The 18,282-nt window shown below is 40.0% G+C and overlaps 1 protein-coding gene across 1 annotated transcript in view; it reads left to right on the forward strand.

The window, feature by feature from the left end:
• The first annotated feature begins 2,083 nt into the window (after positions 1-2,083).
• Positions 2,084-18,282, forward strand: part of LOC136834680 (galanin-like G-protein coupled receptor npr-9) — a 43,141-nt gene continuing 26,942 nt past the window's right edge. The window contains exons 1-2 of the mRNA XM_067097269.1: positions 2,084-2,282; positions 2,855-3,042. Of these exons, the coding sequence (XP_066953370.1) occupies positions 2,084-2,282; positions 2,855-3,042 (387 nt within the window). The remainder of the gene's footprint in view (positions 2,283-2,854; positions 3,043-18,282) is intronic.

Raw genomic sequence — 18,282 nt, forward strand, 5'->3', positions numbered from 1 at the left:
TAAAAATGAAAGTTCTGTGGACTGAATCACTAAATCACATTTCTTTCTTTTCCCTGTCAATCTTCGCACACTAATTTTGCATTCTCTTCCGTCACGTGTCCCCTGACGCCTTTATTCAATAACAGCCAATTTTTTCGCCTTTTCCCTTGTCTTGGGGTTGGAAATGGCAGTGCGCTAACAAACTTATCCGGAAGGCTAAGACGTTTTGGCTCCAGCCTTCCACGGGGACAAGGGGTATGGTGAGAAATATATACTTCTAGATAACTAAAAAGACTCTGTCTGTGTAGGAGCCTGAAGTATATTTGCATAACAGTGCAGAATTCATTTGTTTTCAAGGTCTCTTGTCCTGTCGTCAAACGCTGCCTATAATGGACTGTCCTGGCAGATCTTCTCCACCAGATCTTCTCGAACAAGTCCCTTCAGTAATCCAAGAGAAAGCCATTTCAACATCCATCCTTCATCTGCTGTGTGAAGGAAGAACTTCTGCGTAGAAAACCCTCAGACCATCAGTGGCATCATGTACCCACCTGAACCTCCTGAACACTTCGCGAAATTCACTTCTACCTGTCATGCCCTCTTTCACTTCCTTGATATTTATCACTTCTTTTCTACTGTCGCTTCTACTTCACCTATTCTGCACTTTATGGGCCTTCTTGTGCACGCCGTTCTTTGCGTTGTAAAGAACAGAAAATACTGCTTCTGTTATGTATTACTTTTATTGGTTCATCATTATATTCGTAGTCAGTTTCTTTGACTGTATAAAATTTCTATTAAAACAACTTAAATTATTAATCACTCGCCCTAGGTAAGGAAAATGTTTTATAGTTTAGATTAAAGTTTAAATTGAACGTCTGCCATAAGTTTTTGAAATTAATATCTAGATATTTAAATGATGTGTTTATCAAGAATTGTTCGCGATTCACATTTTTCTTTTGTAGTAATTGAAATCTCCTTCGTTTTACTGTCCGTTCTCTTATTCTCCTTCATCATCTAGTGGCCTAAAACAGCATGCTGAGCGAGTATTGGATTATCACATACAGTATCTAACTTCGTCCACTTCATCATCTCCGATCTCTAATAGTCACATGCTTATAATAAACAGAGACCATGTCACTGAGGTCGAGGGGCGTTAAGGCAATATTTGGCGGTCCTAACGCAGGAGCAGAAGGCACAAATGCTTTAAGTTTTTATCATTGCCTGCAAGCTCCCTACTCCCATGAACTTGATTTATTTCAGTCCAAATATTGGACATATTTATGACGTGTGGTGTTTATGGGTCCCCCTGGTACACTGTAATTCTCGTTTATCAATCTTCTGAATATTATGGACATGTATTTTGGAAAATATACATCGTTATACCGCTTATTTTCTTGCCATGGCGGTGTGACAGCACCTACAAAAAAACATAAACACAAGCTTTCACTTCGACTCTTTCCGTTCGATCACTGAAATTAAGGAACTTGCGTCTGGTTAGTACCTGGATGCGCATCAGTCGGAAAAGACCAGATTCCATCAGTAATCCCCTAAATATCACCATCCCAGAAGATGAGAAGAAATGGTAACGCTTTCTTTGAAAGTCTTTGATATATATATATATATATATATATATATATATATATATATATATATATATATATATATATATATATATATATATATATATATGTGTGTGTATGTATGTATGTATGTATGTATTGGTCAGTTTTATATATGCACACATATATATATACATGTGTGTGTTTGTATGTATGTACTGTATATATATATATATATATATATATATATATATATATATATATATATATATATATATATATATATATATATATATATACATACATGAGTATATATATATATATATATATATATATATATATATATATATATATATATATATATATATGTGTGTGTGTGTGTGTGTGTGGTCACATATACATGTGTACCTTTTACACTGGAAAATATTGAGCCTTAAATATCTGTTCATATCGAATCCACCGTGCGTTGGTAATAGCTTACACCTAAGGGGAATCGTTACCAATAAAGCAGAAAATTATGGGGGTGCATCATTCTGTGAGAGCACAAGATGCAGATAAGGGGAATCGCCATTAATAAGGAAAGAGTTACTGACAAGGAGGAATCATCAGAGTGTCGACCTTTCACCCTTTTAGAGAGGCTGGAGACTCCCGGTTCTCAGCAAGTCTTGGAGGACGAAGTTGCTATCCCCCTACACTTGACTCCAGAGGAAGCTTGTATCCATTCACATCTGGGTCAACTGGTGGGTGGTATGCCAGGATTACGGGCGTTACAAACAGTAGCGCTTTTCATGCAGCTAATATTGAAGTTTTCTGAGCAGGTGCCTCACGAACGTGTGTGTGTGTGTGTGTGTGTGTGTGTGTATACTGTATGTATACTGGGCTGGATTTCCTCATAGTATTACAAAACCCTTCCCTAAGTGTCAAGGAAAATGCAGACGTACATATTTAAGAGGTATTACCCACCAGCTCAGTGAGCTGTATATGTATATACATGAATAGTAACAAACACACCAAGAACTTCACAATAAAAGCTGAAGTACTTCTCAGAATAAATCCTGGATGTGAGTTGGTTCCCGTGTTCCTTTTCCCAAGCGGCTTATGCAGAAACCTTAAAATATGCACCTTGCATTAAGTTTAATTTCCCTACATGTATTGGATTGTAATGTTTTAAGGTTAATCCCACATAATCCCAAGGAAGTGGCTCCATCAAGCCTCTGCCATGGTGTCAGTGAAACCAACCCTTGACATTTGCGAAACTTTTATGCAGAAATGAGATCGTATGTTATCTAAAATGAAACCCCCTCTTTTGTCTTTTATAGCTACCGCATTGCTAGCCAGCGTATTAACGCTGACGGTGATTAGCGTTGGTCGGGTAGTAGCCGTCATGTTCCCTCTACATGCCCGAACCTCGCCTGACCGGGCCCATCGGGTCATCGCAGCCGTGTGGATAACGTCCGCCGTGCTTGCCTGCCCTTCTCTCTTCTATCGGGAGCTCTACAGCATCAAGGTAAGACGACCGTGTGGGAATTAATTAAGGAGAAAATAATTTGTTTCAGGCAAAGCCTAAAAGAACGGACAACGGTCGTCCTGATACACTTCAAGGCTTATGGAAAAGACCAAATTAATTTTAGGACAAGAATGGGATCTAACCGTGGAGGAAGTGGCAAACGCCTTTTAGTAGTTCGTTGGTGGTAGGGTTTGAGGAAGAGGGAGGCAGAGGATCATTCTAAAACCTGCCGGCCAAGCAGATTGATTTTTTCTGGTATAGATCTATCAATATTATTGCTTCCTCTTAGTGTTTTGAATGTCCTTTTGATAGCTTACACTTTACAAACGTCCCGTTTACATATGCTACATAATTGCGTTTATGTTGATTGGCTTCAATTACAGTGCATAAAATTCAGTGAAAACTGTCTAAATTCAGTTGTTATTTCCACAGTGAAATTTGCTTTTGAAGAGAACAATGGTTTCGTTGAAATTATAATAAGTTTGTGCAGCACACTTGAACTAATCAGAAACATGAAAGTTATGCATATTGTTGTAGAAACGCCTTAGCATAAAAAAAAAAAACTATTATCGGAAAGCTTTTTGTTTCTCCATACAGTGTTTACTTTTTTTCGGTAGCATGCGAGGGCTTCCCGTTCTTGCATAAGTGGTTTTATGACTTTCTGCTTCATTGAGAATTGGGAATTTATAGCTGTCGGAAGTATTTGTCATTGGAAATTAACTTTTCCAGCCACTGACCTTCCTAACCTAGTGGCATATAAAAACTGACAACTGAAAAGAAGCGGTCCATTAGGCGACTTTTTCAAAAACATAGAAGACGCCGAAATGCCATTTTACACTTAAGAGATTGTTAAGCGAGGTTTCCTTTGAAGTAAATGATGTCAGTTATGTTGTTTTCCATGAATTGTTTCTTGAGAAATTTGTTCGTGGTTGGCTTCACATTTATTCTCTCTAAATCTACATCCCCTTAGGGGGATAGTGCCATCAGTGCACCTCACTTGGTGCACTGTAGGCAGTACTTGAGATTCTTGGCAGCGTCTCTTCGGCCCTTAGCTGCAACCCCTTTCATTCCTTATATTGCACCTCCGTTCATATTCTCTTTCTTCTGTTTACTCTCCACCGTCTCCTAACAATGATTTCATAGTGCATCTGCAAGGTTTTCTTCCGGTTATACCTTTAAAACCTTTTTACTCTGTTTCCCTGTCAGCGCTGAATGACCTCATAGGTTCCAGCGCTTGGCCTTTTTTGTTTGCCGTAAATTTAGTATTTCATTCCATTCCATTCTAAATCTACATGATTTTATCAGATATGGTATAGCACTTGCATGCTAAAGAATTCTGTCCCATCATTTATAAACCAAACGCCTAGAGGAAGTGATGGAGAAATGGGCACAGAATCGTTTAGAAGGAACAACAAAGATAAAAAGAGCAGTATCAGACAAAATGAGAACTGAATAATTTTTGGAATAAGATAAAATAAAGTGTGGCAGAAGAATTACGAGGGCTTATGTATGGTTGCCAAATGTCCAGTGAATAGAAACTCATATCAATTTCTCTCAAAGTAGTTGGATAACCAATTAGGATTAGTCAGTGACGATAATATTTCTATTTAATCAGAAAGGAAGAGAAAACTTTTAACTTATGGAAATTTATTTTCAAGAAATGAAGGTTAACGGCCGGAGGTACATCCTTGATTTCCATAAGTGTTTTCAAGTTTCTGGAATGAGCATCTGTGGACTAATTTCTCTTCCTAAACGCACTCTACGTGGGAAGCCTAAAACCCCATAACTTTCGTGAGTGAGCTGACTTTCCTTCATGAATCCAAACACCTTTAAATAGCTGGCCCAAGGAGATCTGTATGCTTGGCATATATGGCTTAAGGTTTCAACATTCAGCAGTGGAATAAAACAATTTAATGAAAACCAATTCCTCTCCAAATGCAGTTGCTAGAGATTGATTCCAAGGGAATCTGATCCTCATCATGAATAGCCAAACAATCGCTGCAGTGAACATCTTTATTACATATGGACGTTTCGGCTTCAACTATTAAGCCATTTTCAACCTAAATAGAGGCAAAGCACCCAAAGCATAAGATTACTGCATATATACTAGTAAAGTACAGTCTAAAGGAAGTTAACACTCGAGAATAAAATAAGTATTGAAAAATTTTAAACTATGTTGCCATCAATAAAAACACTAATCAGAAAGAAACAAAGATTGATTAAACTAACACAATTAAGTTAATTACAACAGTCATTAAAACTAAGTCAAATAAAATGAAATTCAAGACGAATAAAAAATTAATAAAAATTCACATAGGCCAAATTAAAACAGACCTAAGAAACAGCCATAAAACCAAACATAAAAAAACGAAGAAAAGCAAAGAAAACTTAGAGACAAATTAACCAGATGACTGGAAAGCGAGAGCGGTTGGCAAATCAGTATAATGTGGGTAAAGGAAGGAAAGGTTGATATCGTCAATTCTAAAATTCTGAAATCTGACAATTGTATATTCTTATTAAAATTTGGCAGATTTAAGGATTTTAGAATATATATATTCACAAACTTAAGCCACAACTTAACGAAGATCAGTCTTCCATAATGTACTGATTTTGCAGCCCCTCTTGCTTTCCAGTCACCAGGTTGCTTTATCTATTGTACAGGTTTTCCTTTTTTCATTTATTTATTTATTTATTTATTTATTTATTTATTTATTTATTTATTTATTCATTTATTTATTTATTTGTTTATTTATTTTTGTATTTTGTTTTATGGATATGCTTTACTTTTTCTTCCATGAATTTTTATTATTTTTTTCCTCATCTTGAATTTTATTTTATTTTATTTATTTTTAATGACTACAGCAATTCATTGAATTGTATTAGTTGAATCCATTTTTTTTACTTTATGATTAGTATGGTTGTATTGATGGTAACGTAGTTTAAGTAAACCATTTTTTAAATATTCTTTTAATTCTCGAGCGTGAAATTCCTTTGGATTAAACTTTACTCGTATATAATCTTATGTTTTGGTGTTTTGTCTCTATTCAGATTGAAAATGGCTTTATGTGTTCAAGCCGAAATATCTGTATGTAATAAAGACGTTCGCTATAGAGCTTTGTTTGGTTGTTCCTTTCCGTATTCAGTGTAACTTCACTCCACAAAAGCCTACTCTTTCATGCTTGTGACCTTCAACCTTTTGCCTTCTTGAAACGGCTGATTTCGTTTCAATTTCAAAGCCTTCTCCATATATGACCTAAGTCCCAACTTCTTCCAGTGACCAAGCTTCATTTCGTGAAAACCTTCACGGGACTAACTTTTCCTCATGAAAGGCTACTACTTTATACTTCTCTTTCAGTTTATTACTTTTCTCAGTACACTAACTCAACGTCAGGAAAGGCTTTGTAACCTATGGCCCTCAGTGTTATGATATGACTTCATGAAGGCCTATGATACGGGTAACCTAAAGTCTCCTCACTTTCTCAGTGGACTGATTTTATTTCATGAAAGCTAATTTCTTTACATGTGACCCAAGTCTCTTACTTCTCTTAGGGGTTTGAATTCACATTACGAAAGCCTGCTGTATACAATGTGACCTAGAGTTTCTTACTTTCCTCAGTGAGCTAACTGTATTTTGCAAAGGCCTACTCCTTTACAATTGTTCTAAATGGTTTTACTTTATTCAGTGGGCGTATTTCACTTCATGAAAGCTGCTCCTTTGCCCAATGACCTAAATTCTCTTACTGTTGCGAGTGCACGGTCTTCCCTTCATGAAAGTGTACTCCTACATTTATAAAGTAATTTCTCCTATTATCTTCATTTTAAAATCTTTGACTTCTCTCATAGGATTACCTCCACTTGGTGAAAGCCTACAGCTGACCTGAAGTGTCTTGCTTTCCTCAGTGGGCCAACTTCACTTCATGGCAGTGCGACGAATTCTGGCCGACAGAGAAGCACTTCGACCCAAAACTCGAGCAGTGTGTGATCACTTACGATGCACGTAAGGTCTTCTATCGTTTAACATCAAATTCACTATGCCTTGAGAATAACTTATTCTCAAGAGGAATTATCATTGAACCGTTTCCGGATTTAGAAAAAAGCATTTACAGTGATTTCCCAGTATTGGTGGCGAAGCTCTTATCAGTTATAATTTCCCTTGGGTGTAAGTTATTCCTGAGGTATAGTGAATTGGACATTAAACGATAATTGTGACTTAATATATATATATATATATATATATATATATATATATATATATATATATATATATATATATATATATATATATATATATATATGTGTGTGTGTGTGTGTGTGTATGTATGTATATATTATGATTTAACCTGGGGAATGCTTATCATGAACCAGTTATAGACTCTAAATGAATGATTGCGTTACTTACCTTTATTTTTGTATGAAATCTGACTGCTGTTGATTCAGGTAATCGCAAAAACAAGAAAAAAGAAGGAATTTATCTGAAGTGAGGACTCTACTTACAAGGTATTTGTAAGTAAACACGTTAGGGTAAGTTTAAAATTGTGTGTATTTACATGAAATGAACTATCAGAAGATGAAATGGACTAATCAGGCAGGCAGAGCCTGAGGGGTTAATTATAACTGGGAAAACTTGAAGTTATATCCGTCGGTGTGTTGATACTGATACAAGGCACAGTCAAGAGAGATTTCCACGGCTAACAAACCCTCTGTAAACGGAGAGATTCACGAATTAAAAGCCAGTAAGGGCGCAGTAAATTGTGCATAGGACAAGGCAAGCACAGAGGGTGCCAAAGAATCTTTGAATACACTATTTTATGTAATTATTTAAACATAGGCATTTACCTAACACTGCCCTAACAAGGCAAGGTTGACATGAAAATACTGGCACTTAGAAATGGAAATAGGAAGTTTAGTATGAGAATTAAAATAGTGTGACTGGCTGGAAGAACCTTTGCAACAGATCCCTTTACCTTGTAGAAGAGGTGGCTTCAGCAAGGGTAATGGCGGCAGAGGAAGGGCTAAGGGCTTCACTGGTAGTAATACTAAAGGTCCCTACAAGATAGGACCACGTGGTAGGGCATGGCTCTCTGAAGGGGAGATGTGTCTCGCTCGCGTCCAGCAATGTCTCTCTCGCTTGTTCCTTCGGTGAGGCCCTTATATGACTTCGGTCAAGGGTCAGAGGGTTACCCACAGGTAGATGGAGTCGGTGTCATTTCCCTGTGTGCGGGCATCATTTAGGACTCAAGGTACAGGTGTTCATTCTCGTAATCCAGCGTCGCTGGCTCTATTATGCCACCTGCCTGGCTTAGGCTCTTCACAACCTCGTATCTGCATAAACAAAAGTTTCCCGCAGCGTCACGTTTGAGAAGAGAAAGTTGAAAGGGATATACAGAGTACAATTAACAGATTAAGGGAGGGGCCAACATTCCTTTCTGCCCTTCCTTCTCAGGCCGTACCAAAATGCACTGTTGTATTTTCTAGCTTTAAATTTAGCATTTGGTGGCTAGGATGCTTGGGTAGATATAGAAATATATATATATATATATATATATATATATATATATATATATATATATATATATATATATATATATATATATATATATACAGTATATATTGGGAATGTTGGCAGTAAGTTTTCCTTTATGCAAATATATATATATATGAAATTTTTTTATCACACTGTGATTTACATACGATCATGAAGCTACAAATATCGCTTAATATCAAATCCACGCTACCTCGGGAATATCCCCAATGGGGAATTATCACCGAAGGGGAATTTAGAAGTGATAAATGGACGGGCGCTGCCGAGTCTCGATCCCACGACACACAGACGCGCATCCAGCTAATCCAGTCGACGCTAACCACTGAGCTATCAAGAGGGTATAAGTTAATGCCGAGTCTGGTGTACTTTATTTTTACCCGTCGAGAGCGGGGAATTTGTACTTAGCTTCGGCATTAACCCACCTCGACCATAATAGTTCTTTGGTACGTTTGGAACACGCAGCTCATTTTATGACATTTTTTTATCACACCGTGATTTATATACGATCATGAAGCTACAAATATCGCTTAATATCAAATCCATGCTACCTCGGGAATATCCCCGATGGAAAATTATCACCGAAGGGGAATTTATAAGTGATAAATGGACGGGCACTGCCGAGTCTCGATCCCACGACACACAGACGCCGCATCCAACAAATCCAGTCGACGCTAACCACTGAGCTATCAAGAGAGGGTATAAGTTAATGCCGAGTCTGGTGTACTTTATGTACCCGTCGAAAGCGGGGAAATTGTACTTAGCTTCGGCATTAACCCACCTCGACCATGATAGTTCTTTGGTACGTTTGGAACACGCAGCTCTTTTTATGACAATTTTTTATCACACCGTGATTTATATACGATCATGAAGCTACAAATATCGCTTAATATCAATCCACGCTACCTCGGTAATATCCCCGATGGGGAATTATCACCGAAGGGGAATTTATAAGTGATAAATGGACGGGCGCTGCAGAGTCTCGATCCCACGACACACAGACGCGCATCCAGCGAATACAGTCGACGCTAACCACTGAGCTATCAAGAGAGGGTATAAGTTAATGCCGAGTCTGGTGTACTTTGTTTACCCGTCGAGAGCAGGGAAATTGTACTTAGCTTCGGCATTAACCCACCTCGACCATGATAGTTCTTTGGTACGTTTGGAACACGCAGCTCTTTTTATGACATTTTTTTATCACACCGTGATTTATATACGATCATGAAGCTACAAATATCGCTTAATATCAAATCCACGCTACCTCGGGAATATCCCCGATGGGGAATTATCACCGAAGGGGAATTTATAAGTGATAAATGGACGGGCGCTGCCGAGTCTCGATCCCACGACACACAGACGCGCATCCAGCGAATCCAGTCGACGCTAACCACTGAGCTATCAAGAGAGGGTATAAGTTAATGCCGAGTCTGGTGTACTTTATTTACCCGTCGAGAGCGGGGAAATTGTACTTAGCTTCGGCATTAACCCACCTCGACCATGATAGTTCTTTGGTACGTTTGGAACACACAGCTCTGTTTATGACATTTTTTTATCATACCGTGATTTATATACGATTATGAAGCTACAAATATCGCTTAATATCAAATCCACGCTACCTCGGGAATATCCCCGATGGGGAATTATCACCGAAGGGGAATTTATAAGTGATAAATGGGCGGGCGCTGCCGAGTCTCGATCCCACGACACACAGACGCGCATCCAGCGAATCCAGTCGACGCTAACCACTGAGCTATCAAGAGAGGGTATAAGTTATTGCCGAGTCTGGTGTACTTTATTTACCCGTCGAGAGCGGGGAAATTGTACTTAGCTTCGGCATTAACCCACCTCGACCATGATAGTTCTTTGGTACGTTTGGAACACGCAGCTCTTTTTATGACATTTTTTTATCACAATGTGATTTATATACGATCATGAAGCTACAAATATCGCTTAATATCAAATCCACGCTACCTCGGGAATATCCCCGATGGGGAATTATCACCGAAGGGGAATTTATAAGTGATAAATGGACGGGCGCTGCCGAGTCTCGATCCCACGACACACAGACGCGCATCCAGCGAATCCAGTCAACGCTAACCACTGAGCTATCAAGAGAGGGTATAAGTTAATGCCTAGTCTGGTGTACTTTATTTACCCGTCGAGAGCGGGGAAATTGTACTTAGCTTCAGCATTAACCCACCTCGACCATGATAGTTCTTTGGTACGTTTGGAACACGCAGCTCTTTTTATGACATTTTTTATCACACCGTGATTTATATACGATCATGAAGCTACAAATATCGCTTAATATCAAATCCACGCTACCTCGGTAATATCCCCGATGGGGAATTATCACCGAAGGGGAATTTATAAGTGATAAATGGACGGCGCTGCCGAGTCTCGATCCCACGACACAGACGCCGCATCCAGCGAATCCAGTCGACGCTAACCACTGAGCTATCAAGAGAGGGTATAAGTTAATGCCGAGTCTGGTGTACTTTATTTACCCATCGAGAGCGGGGAAATTGTACTTAGCTTCGGCATTATCCCACCTAGACCATGATAGTTCTTTGGTACGTTTGGAACACTCAGCTCTTTTTATGACATTTTTTTATCACACCGTGATTTATATACGATCATGAAGCTACAAATATCGCTTAATATCAAATCCACGCTACCTCGGGAATATCCCCGATGGGGAATTATCACCGAAGGGGAATTTATAAGTGATAAATGGACGGGCGCTGCAGAGTCTCGATCCCACGACACACAGACGCTCATCCAGCGAATCCAGTCGATGCTAACCACTGAGCTATCAAGAGAGGGTATAAGTTAATGCCGAGTCTGGTGTACTTTATTTACCCGTCGAGAGCGGGGAAATTGTACTTAGCTTCGGCATTAACCCACCTAGACCATGATAGTTCTTTGGTACGTTTGGAACACGCAGCTCTTTTTATGACATTTTTTTATCACACCGTGATTTATATACGATCATGAAGCTACAAATATCGCTTAATATCAAATCCACGCTACCTCGGGAATATCCCCGATGGGGAATTATCACGAAGGGGAATTTATAAGTGATAAATGGACGGGCGCTGCCGAGTCTCGATCCCACGACACACAAGCGCATCCAGCGAATCCAGTCGGCGCTAACCACTGAGCTATCAGAGAGGTATAAGTTATTGCCGAGTCTGGTGTACTTTATTTACCCGTCGAGAGCGGGAAATTGTACTTAGCTTCGGCATTAACCCACCTCGACCATGATAGTTCTTTGGTACGTTTGGAACACGCAGCTCTTTTATGACATTTTTTTATCACAACCGTGATTTACATACGATCATGAAGCTACAAATATCGCAATATCAAATCCGCTACCTCGGAATATCCCTGATGGGGAATTATCACCGAAAGGAATTTATAAGTGATAAATGGACGGGCTGCCGAGTCTCGATCCCACGACACAGACGAGCGCATCCAGCGAATCCAGTCGACGCTAACCACTGAGCTATCAAGAGAGGGTATAAGTTAACGCCGAGTCTGGTGTACTTATTTACCCGTCGAGAGCGGGAAATTGTAATTAGCTTCGGCATTAACCCACCTCGACCATGATAGTTCTTTGGTGCGTTTGGAACACGCAGCTCTTTTATGACATTTTTTTATCTCACCGTGATTTATATACGATCATGAAGCTACAAATATCGCTTAATATCAAATCCCGCTACCTCAGTAATATCCCCGATGGGGAATTATCACGAAGGGAATTTATAAGTGATAAATGGACGGGCGCTGCCAGTCTCGATCCCACGACACAGACGCGCATCAGCGAATCCAGTCGACGCTAACCACTGAGCTATCAAGAGAGGTATAAGTTAATGCCGAGTCTGGTGTACTTTATTTACCCGTCGAGAGCGGGGAAATTATACTTAACCGGCATTAACCCACCTCGACCATGATTGTTCTTTGGTAGATGGTTTGGAACACGCAGCTCTTTTTATGGCATTTTTATCACACCGTGATTTATATACGATCATGAAGCTACAAATAATTAATATCAAATCCACGCTACCTCGGGAATATCCCCGATTTTGACATTATCACCGAAAGAATTTTATAAGTGATAAATGGATGGGCGCTGCCGAGTCTCGATCCCACGACACACAGGCGCATCCAGCGAATCAGTCGGCGCTAACCACTGAGCTATCAAAGAGAGGGTATAAGTTAATGCCAAGTCTGGTGGTACTTTATTTACCCGTCGAGAGTGGGAAATTGTACTTTAGCCCGGCATTAACCCACCTCGACTATGATTGTTCTTTGATACGTTTGGAACACGCAGCTCTTTTATGACATTTTTATCAGACCGTGATTCATATACGATCATGAAGCTACAAATATCGCTTAATATCAAATCCACTACCTCGGGAATATCCTGTGAAATTATCACCGAAGGGAATTTATAAGTGATAAATGGCCAGGCGCTGCAGAGTCTCGATCCCGACACACAGACGCTCATCCAGCGAATCCAGTCGGCTAACCACTGAGCTATCAAGAGGGTATAAGTTAATGCCGAGTCTGGTGTACTTTGTTACCCATCGAGCGGGGAAACACCAACTTAGCTTCTGCATTAACCCACCTCGACCATGATAGTTCTTTGGTATGTTTGGAACATGCAGCTCTTTTATGACATTTTTTATCACACCGTGATTATATACGATCATGAAGCTACAAATATTGTAATATCAAATCCACGCTACCTCAGAATATCCCCGATGGGAATTATCACCGAAGGAATTTATCAGTGATAAATGGACGGGCGCTGCAGTCTCGATCGACACACAGGCAGCGCATCAGCCTATCCAGTCGACACTAACCACTGAGCTATCAAAGAGGTATAAGTTAATGCCGAGTCTGGTGTACTTTATTTACCCATCGAATGGGTGGGGAAATTGTACCTTCGGCATTAACCACCTCGCCCCGCGATAGTTCTTTGGTACGTTTGGAACATGCAGCTCTTTTTATGACATTTTTATCACACCGTGGTTATATACGATCATGAAGCTACAAATATCGCTTAATATCAAATCCACTACCTCTAGGAATATCGATGAAATTATCACGAAGGAATTTATAAGTGATAAATGAATGACGCGGCCAAGTCTCGATCCCACGACACACAGGCGCGCATCCAGCGAATCCAGTCGATGCTAACCACTGGGCTATCAGAGGGTATAAGTTAATGCCGAGTCTGGTGTACTTTATTTACCCGTCGAGAGCGGAGAAATTGTACTTAGCTTCATTAACCCACCTCGACCATGATAGTTCTTTTGTACGTTTGGAACACGCAGCTCTTTTTATGACATTTTTTATCACACCGTCATTTTATATACGATCATGAAGCTACAAATATCGCTTAATATCAAATCCACGCTACCTCGGGAATATTTCGATGGGAATTATCACCGAAGGGTATTTATAGTGATAAATGGACGGCGCTGCCGAGTCTCGATCCACGACATACAGACGCACATCCAGCGAATCCAGTCGACGCTAACCACTGAGCTATCAAGAGAGGTATAAGTTAATGCCGAGTCTGGTGTACTTTATTTACCTGTCGAGCGGGAAATTGTACTTAAATGGAACATTAACCCACCTCGATTCATGATAGTTCTTTTGTACGCGTTGACGCAGCTCTTTTTATGACATTTTTTATCACACCGTGATTTATATACGATCATGAAGCTACAAATATCGCTTAATATCAAGATCGCTACCTCGGGAATGATAAAAAATGTCATAAAAAGAGCTGCGTGTTCCAAACGTATCAAAGAACTATCATGGTCGAGGTGGGTTAATGCCGAGGTTGGTACACTTCCCGCTCTCGACGGGTAAATAAAGTACACCAGACTCGGCATTAACTTATACCTCTCTTGATAGCTCAGTGGTTAGCGTCGACTGGATTCGCTGGATGTGCGCCCTGTGTGTCGTGGGATCGAGACTCGGCAGTGCCCGTCCATTTATCACTTATAAATTCCTTCGGTGATAATCATCGGGGATATTCCCGAGGTAGCGTGGATTTGATATTAAGCGATATTTGTAGCTTCATGATCATATAAATCACGGTGTGATAAAAAATGTCATAAAAGAGCTGTGTGTTCCAAACGTACCAAAGAACTATCATGGTCGAGGTGGGTTAATGCCGCAGTTAAGTACAATTTCCGCCTCGACGGGTAAATAAAGTACACCAGACTCGGCATTAACTTTTACCTCTCTTGATAGCTCAGTGGTTAGTGTCGACTGGATTCGCTGGATGCGCGTCTGTGTGTCGTGGGATCGAGACTCGGCAGCGCCCGTCCATTTATCACTTATAAATTCCCTTCGGTGATAATTTCATCGGGGATATTCCTGAGGTAGGGTGGATTTGATATTAAGCGATATTTGTAGCTTCATGATCGTATATAAATCAAGGTGTGATAAAAAAATGTCATAAAAAGAGCTGCGTGTTCCAAACGCACCAAAGAACTATCATGGTCGAGGTGGGTTAATGCCGCAGTTAAGTACAATTTCCCCGCCTCGACGGGTAAATAAAGTACACCAGACTCGGCATTAACTTATACCTCTCTTGATAGCTCAGTGGTTAGCGTCGACTGGATTCGCTGGATGCACATCTGTGTGTCGGGATCGAGACTCGGCAGCGCCCGTCCATTTATCACTTATAAATCCCCTTCGGTGATAATTCCCCATCGGTGATATTCCCGAGGTAGCGTGGATTTGATATTAAGCAATATTTGTAGCTTCATGATCGTATATAAATCACGGTGTGATAAAAATGTCATAAAAAGAGCTGCGTGTTCCAAAACGTACCAAAGAACTATCATGGTCGAGGTGGGTTAATGCCGAGGTTAGTACAATTTTCCACCTCGACGGGTAAATAAAGTACACCAGACTCGCATTAACTTATACCTCTCTTGATAGCTCAGTGGTTAGCGTCGACTGGATTCGCTGATGCGCGTCTGTGTGTCGTGGGATCGAGACTCGGCAGTGCCCGTCCATTTATCACTTATAAATTCCCCTTCGTGATAATTCCCCATTGGGGATATTCCTGAGGTAGCGTGGATTTGATATTGCGATATTTGTAGCTTCATGATCGTATATAAATCACGGTGTGATAAAAAATGTCATAAAAAAGAGCTGCGTGTTCCAAACATACCAAAGAACTATCATGGTCGAGGTGGGTTAATGCCGAGGTTAAGTATAATTTCCCCGCCTCGACGGGTAAATATAGTACACCAGACTCGGCATTAACTTATACCTCTTGATAGCTCAGTGGTTAGCGCCGACTGGATTCGCTGGATGCGCGTCTGTTTGTCGTGGATCGAGACTCGGCAGTGCCCGTCCATTTATCACTTATAAATTCCCTTCGTGATAATTTCATCGGGATATTCCCGAGGTAGCGTGGATTTGATATTAAGCGATATTTGTAGCTTCATGATCGTATATAAATCACGGTGTGATAAAAAAATGTCATAAAAGAGCTGCGTGTTCCAACGTACCAAAGAACTATCATGGTCGAGGTGGGTTAATGCCGAGGTTGGTACAATTTCGCCTCGACGGGTAAATATAGTACACCAGACTCAGCATTAACTTATACCTCTTTGATAGCTCAGTGGTTACGTCGACTGGATTCGCTGGATGCACATCTGTGTGTCGTGGGATCGAGACTCGGCAGTGCCCGTCCATTTATCACTTATAAATTCCCTTCGGTGATAATTTCATCGGGGATATTCCTGAGGTAGTGGATTTGATATTGCAATATTTGTAGCTTCATGATCGTATATAAATCACGTGTGATAAAAAATGTCATAAAAGAGCTGCGTGTTCCAACGTACCAAAGAACTATCATGGTCGAGGTGGTTAATGCCAAGGTTGGTACAATTTCCCCACTCGATGGGTAAATATAGTACACCAGACTCGGCATTAACTTATACCCTCTTGATAGCTCAGTGGTTAGCGTCGACTGATTCGCTGGATGCGCGTCTGTGTGTCGTGGGTACGAGACTCGGCAGTGCCCGTCCATTTATCACTTATGAATTCCCCTTCGGTGATAATTTCATCGGGGATATTCCGAGGTAGCTGGATTTGATATTGCGATATGTAGCTTCATGATCGTATATAAATCACGGTGATGAAAAAAATGTCATAAAAAGAGCTGCGTGTTCCAAACATACCAAAGAACTATCATGGTCGAGGTGGGTTAATGCCGAAGCTTGGTACAATACCCCCGCTCGACGGGTAAATAAAGTACACCAGACTCGGCATTAACTTATACCCTCTTGATAGCTCAGTGGTTAGCGTTGACTGATTCGCTGGATGCGTCTGTTTGTCGTGGATCGAGACTCGGCAGCGTTCGTCCATTTATCACTGATAAATTCCCTTCGGTGATAATTTTCATCGGGGATATTCCTGAGGTAGCATGGATTTGATATTAAGCGATATTTGTAGCTTCATGATCGTATATAAATCACGGTGATAAAAAAATGTCATAAAAAGAGCTGTGTGTTCCAAACGTACCAAAGAACTATCATGGTCGAGGTGGGTTAATGCCGAGGTTGGTACAATTTCCCTGCTCGACGGGTAAATAAAGTACACCAGACTCCGGCATTACCTTATACCCTCTTTGATAGCTCAGTGGTTAGCGTCGACTGGATTCGCTGGATGCGCGTCTGTGTGTCGTGGATCGAGACTGGCAGTGCCCGTCCATTTATCACTTATAAATTCCCTTCGGTGATAATTTCATCGGGGATATTCCTGAGGTAGCGTGGATTTGATATTAAGCGATATTTGTAGCTTCATGATCGTATATATATATATATATATATATATATATATATATATATATATATATATATATATATATATATATATATATATATATATATATATATATATATATATATATATATATATATATATATATATATATATATATATATATATATATATATATATATATATATATATATTGTGTATGTATATAAAAATGTATGTATGTATGTTCCATATAACTGAAATGCAATGAGCAATTTTACCAAACTTGGTATACATATGACTTACTACCTGGGAAAGAATGCCGTGGGGGTAAGACATCACTGGTACCAAAGGGGGTGGGGGTGGGAAGGGGTTGACATGTAAAAATAACCAAAAATAACAGATCTGAGTGTCTAATCCATAGTTTTCAAGGTTGCTGAGATGAATAGTGACACTCCCGATGCCTTTAAGTCCAAGTGCAGCCCCGATAGGAAGGGGGTGGTGAGAAGGGGTGAAAAGTAGTGTCAACAATGACAGGAATTAGTGTCTAATCCATAGTTTTCTAGGCCACTGAGATGAATAGTGTCATTCCTGATGCCCTTTAAGTCCAAGTTCAGCCCCAATAGGAATGGGGGGTTGAGAAGGGGTGAAATGTAAAATGTTGAAAATGATGGGCAATGTATTTGAAACAACTATGTTAAAAGAAAAGAAAGAGAGAGAGAGAGAGAGAGAGAGAGAGAATAGGTGGTATTAGGGAGGAGAAAGAGGAAAGAGAGAGCGTAGGGGTAGAGAGAGAGATTTTATCAGTTTTCATTCATAGTTTTCCCAGGCAGTGCTGGGTTGGTCAGGTAGTGTGTATGTGTGTGTATATATATATATATATATATATATATATA

This window comes from Macrobrachium rosenbergii, chromosome 54, assembly GCF_040412425.1.
Source record: "Macrobrachium rosenbergii isolate ZJJX-2024 chromosome 54, ASM4041242v1, whole genome shotgun sequence".
In the NCBI taxonomy this organism is placed as follows: domain Eukaryota; kingdom Metazoa; phylum Arthropoda; class Malacostraca; order Decapoda; family Palaemonidae; genus Macrobrachium; species Macrobrachium rosenbergii.